The sequence below is a fragment of the Phocoena sinus genome, chromosome 4 (assembly GCF_008692025.1).
Source record: "Phocoena sinus isolate mPhoSin1 chromosome 4, mPhoSin1.pri, whole genome shotgun sequence".
Taxonomy (NCBI): domain Eukaryota; kingdom Metazoa; phylum Chordata; class Mammalia; order Artiodactyla; family Phocoenidae; genus Phocoena; species Phocoena sinus.
The window spans coordinates 134,908,752-134,923,828 of record NC_045766.1 but is presented as its reverse complement, the minus strand read 5'-3'; the positions used below and the strand labels follow the sequence as shown (position 1 = coordinate 134,923,828).

At 38.2% G+C, this 15,077-nt stretch overlaps 1 protein-coding gene across 1 annotated transcript in view; it reads right to left on the bottom strand.

Annotated features, from left to right (window-relative positions):
• MRPS6 (mitochondrial ribosomal protein S6) overlaps positions 1-14,875 on the bottom strand; it is a 99,957-nt gene extending 85,082 nt beyond the window's left edge. Inside the window, exons 1-2 of the mRNA XM_032629455.1 lie at positions 14,765-14,875; positions 13,706-13,778 (exon numbers count right to left, since the gene is read on the bottom strand). Coding sequence (XP_032485346.1) covers positions 13,706-13,778; positions 14,765-14,875 — 184 coding nt within the window. The remainder of the gene's footprint in view (positions 1-13,705; positions 13,779-14,764) is intronic.
• Between the last annotated feature and the right edge of the window lie 202 nt (positions 14,876-15,077).

Below are 15,077 nucleotides of genomic sequence, written 5' to 3'. Positions count from 1 at the left end.
GGAATATAAATCATGCAGTGACATATTGGTGTAAAGACAGACACAGCAATCATTAGAGCAGAATAGAGTCCATAAACAGATCCACACACATACGGTCAACTGATTTTCAACAAAGTTGCAAAGGCAATCCAGCAGAGAGAGGATAGTCTTTTCAACAGATGATTCTGGAACAACTTAATGTCTTCACACACACACAGAAATGAACCTTGATCAATACCTCATACCATATGCAAAAATTAACTCAAAATTTATCATAAAACTATTTAGGTAAAACATAAAGTTATAAAACTTCCAGAAGAAGAAAATCTTTGTGACCCTGAGTTAAAGACTTCTTAGTTGCAACACCAAAAGCACAATTCATAAAAGAAAATACTGATAAATTGGACTTCATCAAAATTTAAAACTTCTACTCTTGAGAAGATATAGTTAAGAAACAAGCCAGAGACCATGAGAAAATATTTACAAAGCACGTGTATGATAAAGAATTTGTGTCCAAATATATAGAGAAATTGAAACTCAAAACTCAGCAGTAAGACAACTCAATTTTTTAAAAGGACAACAGGGCTTCCCTGGTGGCACAGTGGTTGAGACTCCGCCTGCCGGTGCAGGGGAGACGGGTTCGTGCCCCGGTCCGGGAAGATCCCACATGCCGCGGAGCAGCTGGGCCCGTGAGCCATGGCCGCTGAGCCTGCGCGTCCGGAGCCTGTGCTCCGCAAAGGGAGCGGCCACAACAGTGAGAGGCCCGTATACCGCCAAAAAAATAAAATAAAATAAAATCATAATATACAACAGATCTGAACAAACACTTCATCAAAGAAGATGACAAATGAGCACATGAAAAGATGTTCATCATTAGTCATTAGGAAAATGCAAACTGAAACCACAGTGAGCTACCACTACAATGTAATGGCAAAAATTTTAAAAACAAGAGCAAACATTGCTGAGGAGATGGAGCAACTGCGACTCTCCTACACTGCTGGTGGGAATAAAAACGGTGCAATCATTTTGGCAATTTCTTAAAATGTTATACAGAGACCTACCGTATGGCTCAGCCATTCTACTCCTAGGTATTTACCTAAGATAAATGAAATCATGTATCCACACAAAGGCTTGTACAAGTGTTCATAGCAGCTTAATTTGTAAAAGCCAAGAACTGGAAACAATTCAAATGACCATCAACAGATAAACAAATTGTGATATGATCATGCAATGGAATACTACTCAGCAAAAAAAAGGAGTGAACTCTTCAACAACGTGGGTGAATCTTAAAATAATGATGCTGAGTGAAAGAAGCCAGACAAAGAGAGTACATACTGAATGGTTCCATTTATATAAAATTCTAGAAGTTCAAACTAGAGTGACAGAAGACAAATCAGCAGTTTCTTGAGGTGGAAGTGAATGAAAGAGATTACAAAGGGACATAAGGCAACTTTGGGGAGGTGGTAGATATATTTATTATCTTGATTAGGGCAATAGTTTCGTGGATGTAAACATATGTCAAAACTTATCAAATATATGCAGTTTTCATACCAATTATAACTCAAAATGCTATAAAAAAATAAATCATTCACATCATTATTATAGTCTGAGCAAAGCTATTTTAAGTCATTGTCTGACTTACTTCTCCCCTCATCTTCCTTTGTTTCCCCTTCCCCAAATTCCTGGATAAGGAGTCAAGACCATACCCACCTCTGCTATTCATATCAATCAAGGAAAAAAAAAAAAGTCCATGTGGAAAGGATTTTGTTAAGTTCTACAGGAGATGCAAAGTTGGATAAGAAATAGTTCATGTCTTCAAGAAGTTATAATCCAGGTAGAGAGAGAAGATATAAGTATGGTTAAAATTAAATTATCTAATAAAGTATAAGTATCAATTCTAAAAACATAGAAAACATTTTAAAAGAGAGTGATTAACCGCCTCATGAAGAGTGCAGGCAAAAATTTCCAAGGAGTTACTTTGGGCTGGGATGGTTCAAGAATGTTTCATGTAGGATGTGGGATTTGAGCTGGAATGTGAAGAATGGATAACATTTAGATAGATAGGAGGAGTAAAGAGAATAAACACAAGATGCTTTGATGGGGTCAGAGGATGGTGACTTTGAGTGAATAAGTTGGATGGGAAGAAAGGTTTCTGTAGAAGAATCACAGGACTTACCCCTACAAAAGTGGGACCAGAGTTGGAGGGTCTTGAGCATCAGGCAGAGTCTAAGCCCCCAGCCTTTATTTCGTCCTAATATGAAAAGGAACTTGTGAGGTAGTGAACCTTTCATGGTTGGAATGATTCGGCAGAGAGTGTATGAGCATATGTGAGGAATATAGAAAGGAGATAACTTCCCTGAATGGACAAGTTCCTCCCAATCCCAAGACACAGGTCACAGATTCATGGGCTTTGAAAGAATCATTAGAAGTAGCACTGGATAGTTGTCTGATACTATCTTGGTTCCTCCTGGAGGTAGTACCTGACTTCCTCCTCAGAGTCAACAGGGACCTTATTTTCCCCTCGTCCGCCCCGTGTTCAGCCAGGGAATGGAAGATGATCTAGGTGCAACCGTAAGACTCTCTCTCCCATGATCCTGACTCCTGAGTGAATGGCTCAGAGACGTGAGGACCAGTTAGAAGTCATCCATCATGCTGATTAGACCCTGTCTGCTCCATGGCTGTGGCTATGCTTCCTGCTAACCAGCCTTCCGGATACTCTTGATTCCTGGCCAGTACTCTGATATACGGTTAATTCTGTAATTTCCCCCCGAAATATCATTCCAACAAATTTTGTTTTTGCCTAAGACATTAGAGTCTGCTTCTGTTGCTTAAAGTCAAGAACCAGAACTGACATGGAACTCTGGATCTTAGGGGTTCAATTCCCTGCATACCCTATTGGTCTTACTTCAGCCCCCGGGGTCATATGGAGCAAGTCTATCCTCTCTTCCACATGATTTCTTCCTAAATCTGATGACAGCTCTCCAACCTATCCTACCCTTTTCCCTCCATAGGCTAAATGCCCCATGTTCCTTTGGGCACCCCTCATTTCACATGAGCTGGATTGCTTCACCAGCCTGGACACTGTTTCCAAAGGTGATAGGCTGTGACTCAATAAATATTTGTTGAATGAGTGAATTGCACAAATTTAAAGTTTTACTTTTGGCTCTACTACCTTCTGTAGAAAACAGTCATCCATTTCTGGTTTTTTTCCATGCAAAGACTGTGTTATAGTTAAGGTGCTGGCTCAGCTACTGAAACAGAAGACAAAATAACAGGGACTTAAATAAGACGGCTTATTTCTCTCACATGGAAAAGTGTAAATGTAAGTAGGGCTGGAGACCCGGGCTCTTTCTAGACTTTTGCTTTCCATTTACAGCACATGACTTCTATCTTGTGGTCTAGCCTGGCCATTCCTGCTGCCAGTCTATGTTCACGTTCCAGAAGGAAGGGGAAAAGTAGACTTGGGATGTTCCTTTAAGGGAATGTTCTGGACGTTGCCGCCATCATGTCCACTCCTTTTTTATGGGTCAGAACTTAGTCTTATGGCCTTCCTTTGCCTTCAAGGGGGGCTGGGAAGTGTAGCTTTTGCTGGGAGAGAATGGTAAACTAATACTTTCAACCATGGACCATATAATGCAATTTGGAGATCTTCCAATAGACTAAGTATAATGAGATGCTACACGAGTCACAGGTGGTTAATTGTCTGTAACTTGCTTATACTCAGTGTTGGGTACTTTGCAAGTGATTATCAGGCCAGAGTTACTCTGAGTTGAGTTTTAGGTAAATTGGATTTTGTGGACTTACCAGGGGACATAGCTTGGACCAGTACTTAAAATCCAGAAGTCGGAACTACACTGGAAATTTCCTCTAATTGAGACAACTAAGCAGCTATTTCTTTTTAAAATAAAACCCATGAGTTTGCTTCCTACGAAGAGTTTAATATCTTTTCAGGCATATTAGATAGTATTCTTTTGGCTACAAATAATAGGAACTGACTCTGTTTTGCTCAGAAAGGAGAGATGAATTATTATTAGTGTAACAGATGTCTCCCAAGCCTCAAGGCAATGTGCAGCTGACTGGACTTCTGGAACAGACTAGAACCCGATGCTCTCCATCTTTTGTTTCTGTTTATCTGCCATCAGCTTAATTCTTCTCTCTCTAAAAGGACCGTTTTTCTCTGCTCACCAGTCTCCAAAAGTAGAGGATAGCTGTTCCCAGTTCCATGGTCTACATATGATCCTTCTAGCCACCTAGATATAGTCTGAGGCTCTCTTTCAACCGGCACTCTTACTAGCCTTGCTTGGGTTAGTGGTTACCTTGGGCCAATAGTCAAGTCTAAATGGTGGGTCAAATCATATTACAACAGCAAGATACCTCTGAACCCTGTAGATATGGAGGTTTATGGGTGCAGAGAAACAGTATACAGCAAAGAGGACAGGCATCCCAGTAGGCATCTTCTCCACCCATGTGTGTTTGGAGGGTTGTCATAAGCAGAACAAAATTTAGAAATATAGCTGTGTGATCTAGAGGCTAGAAACATGATGTAATGGGGTTAGGGGAGAAACTGAGTCTTCCTCAATACTTTTTTGGTTGTAAGTAACATAACCCATCCAAAGGCTCATAAACATGGCACTTGAGATTTTTCATATCTGAAGAAGGCTTTTATGTGCAGAGGATCACCTATAGCTACTTGTTTTAATTAATATTCAAGTTGTTAAAGTTGTAATATTTTTTTACATCCTTGGTACTTATTTATCTTATATTCCTAGTACTTATTTATCTTGTAACTGGAAGTTGGTACCTTTTGGCTACCTTCATCCAGTTCAACTCCACCCAATACTCACCCCTGGTAACCACAAGTCTGATCTTTTTGTCTACGAGTCTGTTTGTTCTTGAGGTATAATTGACCTACAAAACTATGTTATTTCCTGTTATACAACACAGTGATTTGATATTTCTACCTATTTCAAAATGATCACCATAAGTCTAGTTATGATCTGTCACCATACAAAGATATGACATAATTATTGACTTTATTCTCCACACTGTACATTTTATACCTGTGACTCATTTATTTCACAACTGGAAGTTTGTACCTCTCACCTATTTCTTTCCTCCCTCACCCCCTCCCCTCTGGCAACCACCTGTTTGTTCTCCATAACTCTGTTTCTGTTTTGTTATGTCTGTTCATTTGCTTTGTTTTTTTAGATTCCACATATAAGTGAAATCATGCCGCATTTGTCTTTCTCTGCCTGATTTATTTCACTTAGCATAATATCCTCTAGGTCCATCCATGTTGTCACAAAAGGCAAGATTTCATTCTTTTAATGGCTGAGTAATATTTCACTATATACATAGTGAAATATATATATATATATATATATATATATACCTACACCATATCTTCTTTATCTATTCATCTATTGGTGGGCACTTGCTTGCTTCCATATCTTGGCTATAAACAATGCTATAATAAACATAGGGGTGCATATATCTTTCTTTTTAATTTTTAATAGATCTTTATTAGAATATAATTGGTTCACAATACTGTGTTAGTTTCTGTTGAACAACAAAAAGAATCAGCCATATGCATACACATGTCCCCATAACGCCTCCCTCTTGAGCCTCCCTCCCATCCTCCCATCTCACCCCTCTAGGTCATCGCAAAGCACCAAGCTGATCTCCCTGTGCTATGCTGCTTCTTCCCACCAGCCAACTATTTCACATTCCATAGTGTATATATGTCGATACTACTCTCATTTCACCCCAGCTTCATTCTCCCACCCCATATCCCCAAGTCTATTTTCTATGTCTACCTCTTTATTCCTGCCCTGCAACTGGGTTCATCAGTACCATTTTTTTTTTTAAGATTCCATATATATGCGTTAGCATACGGTATTTGTTTTTCTCTTTCTGACTTACTTCACTCTGTGTGACAGACTCTAGGTCCATCCACCTCACTACAAATAACTCAATTTCGTTTCTTTTTATGGCTGAGTAATATTCCATTGTATAAATGTGCCACATCTTCTTTATCCATTCATCTGTTGATGGACATGTAGGTTGGTTCCATGTCCTGGCTATTGTAAATAATGCTGCAATGAACATTGTGGTACATGTCTCTTTTTGAATTATGGTTTCCTCAGGGTATATGCCCAGTTGTGGGATTGCTGGGTCATATGGTAGTTCTATTTTTAGTTTTTTAAGGAACATCCATACTGTCCTCCATAGTGGCTGTATCAATTTACATTCCCACCAACAGTGCAGGAGGGTTCCCTTTTCACCACACCCTTTCCAGCATTTATTGTTTCTAGATTTTTTGATAATGGTCACTCTGAACGGCATGAGGTGATACCTCACTGTAGTTTTGATTTGCATTTCTCTAATAATTAGTGATGTTGAGCATCTTTTCATATGCCTCTTGGCCATCTGTATGTCTTCCTTGGTGAAATGTCTATTTAGGTCTTCTGCCCAGTTTTTAACTGGATTGTTGGGTTTTTTGCTATTGAGCTCCATGAGTCGTTTGTATATTTTGGAGATTAATCCTTTGTTGTTTCATTTGAAAATATTTTCTCCCATTCTGAGGGTTGTCTTTTTGTCTTGTTTATGGTTTCCTTTGCTGTGCAAAGCTTTTAAGTTTATTGAGTCCCATTTATTTATTTTTGTTTTTATTTTCGTTACTCTAGGAGGTGGGTCAAAAAAGATCTTGCTGTGGTTTATGTTAAAGAGTGTTTTCCTATGTTTTCCTCTAAGAGTTTTATAGTGTCTGGTCTTATATTTAAGTCTTTAATCCATTTGGAGTTTATTTTTGTGTATGGTGTTAGGGAGTGTTCTAGTTTCATTCTTTTACATGTGCTGTCCAGTTTTGCCAGCATAACTTATTGAAGAGGCTTTCTTTTCTCCATTGTATGTTCTTGCCTCTTTTGTCATAAATTAGGTGCCCATATGTGCATGGGTTTATCTCTGGGAATTCTATCTTGTACCATTGATCTATATTTCTGTTTTTGTGCCAGTACCATACTGTCTTGATTACTGTAGCTTTGTAGTATAGTCTGAAGTCAGAGAGCTTGATTCCTCCAGCTCCACTTTTCTTTCTCAAGATTGCTTTGGCTATTCGAGGTCTTTTGTGTTTCCATATGAATTGTAAAGTTTTTTGTTCTAATTCTGTGAAGAATGCCATTGGTAGTTTGATAGGGATTGCATTGAGTCTGTAGATTGCTTTAGATAGTATAATCATTTTCACAATATTGATTCTTCTAATCCAAGAACGTGGTATATTTCTCCATCTGTTGATGTCATCTTTGATTTCTTTCATCAGTGTTTTAATAGTTTTCTGATACAAGTCTTTTGCCTCCTTAGGCACATTTATTCCTTGGTATTTAACTCTGTTTGTTGCAATGGTAAATGGGGGTGTTTCCTTAATTTCTCTTTCTGATTTTTTGTTGGTGGTGTATAGGAATGCCAGAGATTTCTGTGCATTGATTTTGTATCCTACAACCTTACCAAATTCACTGATTAGTTCTAGTAGTTTTCTAGTGGCATCTTTATGATATTCTATGTATAGTATCATGTCATCAGCAAACAGTGACAGTTTTACTTCTTCTTTTCCAATTTGTATTTTTTTATTTCTTTTTCTTCTCTGATTGCTGTGGCTAGGACTTCCAAAACTATGTTAAATAATAGTGGTGAGAGTGGACATCCTTGTCTTGTTCCTGATCTTAGTGGAAATGCTTTCAGTTTTTCACCATTGAGTATGATGGTTGCTGTGAGTTTGTCATATATGGCCTTTATTATGTTGAGGTAGGTTCCCTCTATGCCATTTTCTGGAGAGTTTTTATCATAAATGGGTGTTGAATTTTGTCAAAAGCTTTTCCTCTGTCTGTTGAGATGATCATATGATTTTATTCTTCAATTTGTTAATGTAGTGTATCATGTTGATTGATTTGTGGGCATTGAACCATCCTTGCATCCCTGAGATAAATTCCACTTGATCATTGTGCATGATCCTTTTAATGTATTGTTGAATTCAGTTTGCTAATGTTTCATTGAGAATTTTTGCATATATTTTCATCACTAATATTGGCTTGTAATTTTTTTTTTGGTGATGTCCTTGTCTGATTTTGGTATCAGGGTGATGGTGGCCTTGTAGAATGAGTTTGAAAGCATTCCTTCCTCTGAAATTTTTTGGAATAGTTTCAGAAGGATAGGTGTTAACACTACTCTAAATGTTTGGTGGAATGCAGGTTTGTCAAAATGCATTCAAACTTAAGAGATCATATTATAGTCATATAATAATCATATATATGATTACTTAAAGTTTTACGTATATAAACCTTATGGTAACCACAAACCAAAACTCTATAATAGATACACACACAAAAAAGAGGAATCCAAACATAACACTAAAGATAATCATAAATCACAGGGAAGAGTGCAAAAGAATAAGGAAGAAACAAAAAATACCTGCAAAAACAGCCCTAAAACGTTTAACAAAATGGCAATAGATACATGCCTATCAATAATTAATTTAAATGTCAAATGCTCCAATCAAAAGACATAGAGTGGCTGAATGGATAGAAAAATAAAATCCATATATGTGATCCCTACTAGAAACTCACTTCAAATCTAAAGATAGACACAGGCTGAAGGTGAGAAGATGGAAAAGGTGTTCTATACAAATGGAAGTTAAAAGAAAGCTGGAGTAGCAATACTTGTATCAAACAAAATACACTTTAGGGACTTCCCTGGCAGTCCAGTGGTTAAGACTCTGAACTTCCACTGCAGGGAATGTGGGTTCAATCCCTGGTCAGGGAACTAAAGTCCTGCATGCCTCACAGTGGAGCCAAAAAAAAGTACATTTTAAAACAAAGACTGTAACAAGAGACAAAGAAAGACATTACATAATCATCAAGGTATCAATCCAAGAAAAAGATATAACAGTTGTAAATATATATGCACCCAACATAGGAGCACTTAGACATAAAGCAAGGAAATGATGTAACATAATAGTACAGGACTTTAACACCCTACTTACATCAATGGACAGATCATCCAGGCAGAAAAATCAATAAGGAAACACTGGCTTTAAACAACACATTAGATCAAATAGACTTAATAGAGATATACAGAACATTCCATCCAAAGGCAGCAGGATACACATTCTTTTCACGTGCTCGTGGAATATTCTCTAGGATAGATCACATGCTAGGCCACAAAACAAGTCTCAGTAATTTTTAAGAAAATTGAAATCATATCAAGCATCTTTCGAAGCACAACACTGTGAGACTAGAAATCAACTATAAGAAAAACCTGCAAAACACAAACAACTGGAGGCTAAACAATATGCTACTAAACAAGCAATGGTTCACTGAAGAAATCAAAGAAAAAAATTCGAAAATACCTGGAGAAAAACGAAAATAAAAACACAATGATCCAAAATCTAGGGGATGCAGCAAAAGCAGTTCTAAGAGGGAAGTTTGTAGCAATACAAGCCTACCTCAGAGAACAATAAAAATCCCAAATAAATAACTTAACCTTACACCTAAAGGAACTAGAAAAAAAAAAGAACAAACAAAAAACAAAGTTAGTAGAAGGAAAGAAATCATAAAGATCAGAGCAGAAATAAATAAAATAGAGACTAAAAAACAATAGAAAAGATCAATGAAACTAAGAGCCAGTTCTTTGAAAAGATAAACAAAATTGATAAACCTTTAGCCAGACTCTTCAAGAAAAAAAGAGAGGGCCCAAATCAATAAAATGAAAAAAGAAAAGTTACAACTGACACAAAGGATCAAGAGACTACTACAAACAATTATATGTCAATAAAAATGGACCTCCTAGAAGAAATGGACAAATTCCTAGAAATGTACAATCTCCCAGGACTGAACCAGGAAGAAATAGAAAATATGAACAGACTAATTACCAGTAATTAAATTGAATCAGTGATTTTTAAAACTCCAAACAACAAAAGTTCAGGGCCAGATGACTTCACCGGTAATATTTTTTTTAAAGATTATTTCTTTAGAGCTATTTTAGATTCAGGAAAATTGAAGAGAAGGTACAGAGATTTCTCATGCACTCCTTGCCCCCACACATACACAGCCTCCACCACAGCCAACATCCCCCAGCAGAGTAGTACATTTGTTACAATTGATGAATCTATAATGACACATCATCACCCAAAGTCCATAGTGTACATTAGAGTTCACTCCTGGTACTGTATGTTCTATGGGTTTGGACAAATGTATAATGATATGTTTTCACTGTTGTAGTCTCATACAGATTATTTTCACTTCTCTAGAAAACCTCTATGGTCCGCCTATTCATCCTTTCCTCCTCCCTAACCCCTGGCAATCATTGATATTTTTACTGTCCCCATAATTTTACCTTTTCCAGAATGTCATGTAATTGAAATAATATAGTATGTGGCCTCTTTAAATACAATGCTAAAGGCACAATCTATGAAAGAAAGAACAACTCAACGGTAAAATAGGCCCAAAACCTTAACAGACACGCCACCAAAGAAGATATACACATGGCAAATAAGCATATGAAAACATGCTCCACATCATAGGTCATCAGGAAAATGCAAATTAAAACAATAGTAAGATATCACAACACACATATTAGAATGGTCCAAATCCAGAATACTGACAACACCAAATGTTGGTGAGGATATAGAGCAAGAGGAACTATCATTACTGGTGGGAATGCAAAATGGTACAGCCAGTATGGAAGACAGTCTGGTGATTTCTTACAAAACTAAACATACTCTTAACATATGATCCAGTAGTCATTCTCCTTGGTATTTACCCAAAGGAGTTAAAAACTTATGTCCACACGAAAACCTGCACATGGATGTTTAGAGCAGCTTTATTCATAATTGCCAAAACTTGGAGCAACCAAGGTATCCTTCAGCAGGTGAACGAATGAAGGAACTATGAAATGTGAAATAAAATAGAGTCGCTTATGTCAAAGGGTTTTAAAATGGAGCAGAGAGAATATTAAGAAGAGCAAACATATACATCCTCCCCAGGTGGAGCCATGAACTTTCGAACTGGGCTGACATTAAATATTCAAAGCACTTTGCAAGAGCCCCTGCAACTTGTCACAGTAATGAACTTTTTCTTCTCTCTAGCGATAGACTTAGCAGTCAATCTTGCTTAGCCAGGACTAGTTTCTGCCTGCAACTCTAATTAAAATTCTTTGTAATGCAAACCTTTCTTCTTTGCCTTTAAAAGCCTCTGACTTTTATTCCATAGTGGGACACTGTTTGGGTTGCTACCTGAATTTGTGTGTCCCGAATTGCAATTCTTCAATTCCAAATAAAGGCCTTTTGCTTGATTATTGCCTCCTAAGTTTATTTGGTTGACAAAACTATGGTACATCCGAACAATGTGATATTATTCAGCAATAAAAAATAAATCGGCTATCAAGCCATGAAAAGACACGGAGGGAACTTAAATGCATGTTACTAAGTATAAGAAGTCAATCTGGAAAGTTTTAACATTTTAAAACCTAGGGTTTTTGTAACCCTTTATGTTTAACTCACAATCTTATTCTTAATTATGTGCAGTAGTTTTTATATAAAAATAATATGGGCTTCCCTGGTGGCACAGTGGTTGGGAGTCCGCCTGCCGATGCAGGGGACGCGGGTTCGTGCCCCGGTCTGGGAGGATCCCACATGCCGCGGAGCGGCTGGGCCCGTGAGCCATGGCCGCTGAGCCTGCGCGTCCGGAGCCTGTCCTCCGCAACGGGAGAGGCCACAGCAGTGAGAGGCCCGCGTGGCGCATGAAAAAAAAAAATAATAATAAAAAATAATATTAATTGCTTTCATTTTCTCTGATTAATGTTGAATTGACTCTTAAGTTTAACATAGTAAGTCTTCCTAAATAATTAACACTATTTATAAACTTATTATTTAGTTTCTTGAAACATTTTAAGTGCATTTAAAATTAAAATATACCTGTTTCTCTAAAACACTTCACACACCTGCCATGGCAAACTTATAAAACTGACAAGTGAAATCTTTCTAAGCCTTTAAGCAATTACTGAAATTTAATAAATCTAGTGAGTGAAGTTTCTTAAGACTCAAGGCGGATGACTGCCAAATATTTTCTAGTGTTAATTCTCCCATTTTTTCCCTTTAGCTAAAACCCCTGAGTTTTAGCTAGACACATGTCCACCCAACAGTAGGCTACATTTTACAGCTAGTTGTGGCCATGTGACTAAGCTGGGCCAATAGGATATAAGCAGATATGATGTGTGCTTCTTTAAGACACTTGCCCTGGACTCTCTTCTGTCCTACTTCCCTTGGATGTGGTGATGTGCCAACATCATCCAGGCTGATGAAGATAACACCTTAGGCCATGGCAGAGCCAAGGCAGAGAAGGAGCCAATTCCCTAGAAGACCTCACATAGCAAAGCTGCTTGGCCCACAGCTCTGGACCACTCACCACTTGACTATTACAGGAGCATGAAGTAAACTCCTATCATCTTTGAGCCATTGTAATTTTGGGTTAGATTGCACCCCGATAATAAAATTTCCAAAGACTGTCCCTAAGCTTAATTAACTATATACTCTTAAACGTTTCAAATTAAAATCACAAGTCTAATATGCCAGGTTTTCTAATATGTTAGATTTTCTTCAATGTTTCAAGGTTCTTTAAATAACACACAGATTATGATGATTAAAAACCTATTTCTAACGTTACTGCAAAAGGAATGCTATACAGTTGACCCTTGAACAATACAGGGATTAGGGGCACTGATCCCTCTTGTAGTTGAAAAATCATGTATAACTTGACTCCCCCAAGACTTAACTACTAATAGCCTACTATTGACTAGAAGACTTACTGATAACATAAAAAATAGTTGATACACATATTTTGTATGTTATATGTACTATATACCATATTATTATAATAAAGTAACCTAGAGAAAAGAAAATTTTATTAAGAAAATCATAAGGAAAAGAAAATACATTTACAGTACTGTATTGCATTTACGATACCATAAATTTACATCGTCTGTTTACAAAATGAATTGTTTGTCATCAGTAGCGTCTTCAATGATACAAAACACTGTAGATGTTATATGTATTACTAAAACTAGACACCAAAAATGAAAAGATAATGTGAAACAAAAATTCATATTTACTTACAGGTATAACGATTCATGCATTGATAACAAAGACGCAACAATATGATTGACTTATTATAGCCTAGTGTAATCGATATGAGGTTGCCTCATGGTAGCCTGTCTTATACACTAATGCACGAATTGTTATAAAATATCTATGGCATACAGTATTATAACAATGTTCATAATACAGTATTAGAAACATTGTTACAGAGACTTCCCTGGTAGTCCAGTGGTTAAGTCTCCGAGATCCCAATGCAGGGGGCCCAGGTTCGATCCCTGGTCAGGGAACTAGATCCCACGTGCATGCTGCAACTAAGAAGTCTTCATGCTGTAACTAAAAAGATCCCACATGCCGCAACGGAGATGCCACAACTAAGACCTGCTGCAGCCAAAATAAATAAATATTAAAAAAAAATAAAAGAAAATAGAAACATTGTTACATTTAAAAAAACACTTGCCTGTGATGATAGGCTGATATGCACTTTCTCCAATTACAAGGGAGAGAGGCATACTATATGGTAATGTAATTCTTTGGAAGCAAAGTTGTAAGGCAGTAAGAAAACTAATGTATTATTAACTTTACCTTCACTATGACTCACCTTATGCTGATGTAAGGATACACTATCCACTTCAATACAAGTCTTGCCCACGATGTTCTACATGACGAATACTTCCATGATGATGGCACAAAAACGTCTCACACAGTTCTTGATGCACAGTTACCAGAGTTTTACACAAAGCCACTCACACACACACAGAAGATATGTTTATGAACTGTATGGCATGGTGATTATTTACTATTCATTAAGTGGAAGTGGGTCGTCATAAAGGTCTTCATCCTCATCGTCTTCATGTTGAATAGGCAGAGGAGGAAGGGGAGGGTTGGTCCTGCTGTCTCCGGATGGCAGAGTTGGAAGAGGGGGAGGAGGGGGAAGGGGAGGCAGGAGGAGCAGGCACACTTTGTGTAACTTTACAAAAATATATCATAACTTCTGTCTGACTTCTTTGCTTTTTCATTTCTCTATAAGTATTTCTACACGGTACCAATCCTTCTTCCGCTGTTTGCTTTAGTTTCAGTGTCCGTATCATAAAAGGGTCCATGTTGTTTAAGAAGTCAAAAGCAGTCTTGAGAGCTTCCCTGGTGGCGCAGTGGTTGAGAGTCCGCCTGCTGATGCAGGGGACACGGGTTCGTGCCCCAGTCTGGGAAGATCCCACATGCCACGGAGCGGCTGGGCCCGTGAGCCATTGCCACTGGCCCTGCGCGTCTGGAGCCTGTGCTCCACAACGCGAGGGCTACAACAGTGAGAGGCCCGCGTACCGCAAAAAGAAAAAAAAAAAAAAGCAGTCTTGAATAATCGGAACTACTTTTTTTTTTTTAATTTATTTATTTTGGCTGTGTTGGGTCTTCGTTGCTATGCGAGGGCTTTCTCTAGTTGTGGCAAGCGGGGGCCACTCTTCATCGCGGTGCACGGGCCTCTCACTATCGTGGCCTCTCTTGTTGTGGAGCACAGGCTCCAGACGCGCAGGCTCAGTAGCTGTGGCTCACGGGCCCAGTTGCCCCATGGCATGTGGGATCCTCCCAGACCAGGGCTCGGACCCATGTCCTCTGCATTAGCAGGCAGATTCTCAACCACTGCGCCACCTGGGAAGCCCGGAACTCTTCTGCCAGTTTGTCTGATGTCAATTCGTTTTCTGGCACTGTCTTTTCTACATCTTCTTCTTCGTCATCTGGCACTGGTTTGGAAGCTCTCATCTCGATCAAGTCATCTTCTGTTAATTACTCTGGTGTGGTGTCTATTAACTCTTGAACTTCTCCAAGACCCATATCTTGAAACCCTTCACCCTCACTTTTTTTTTTCCATGTCCACAATCTCTTTCATGATTTCCTTGATTGGCTCCATTGTAAATCTTGTGAAGTCATGCTCAACATCTGGACAGAGTGTTCTCCAGCAGGA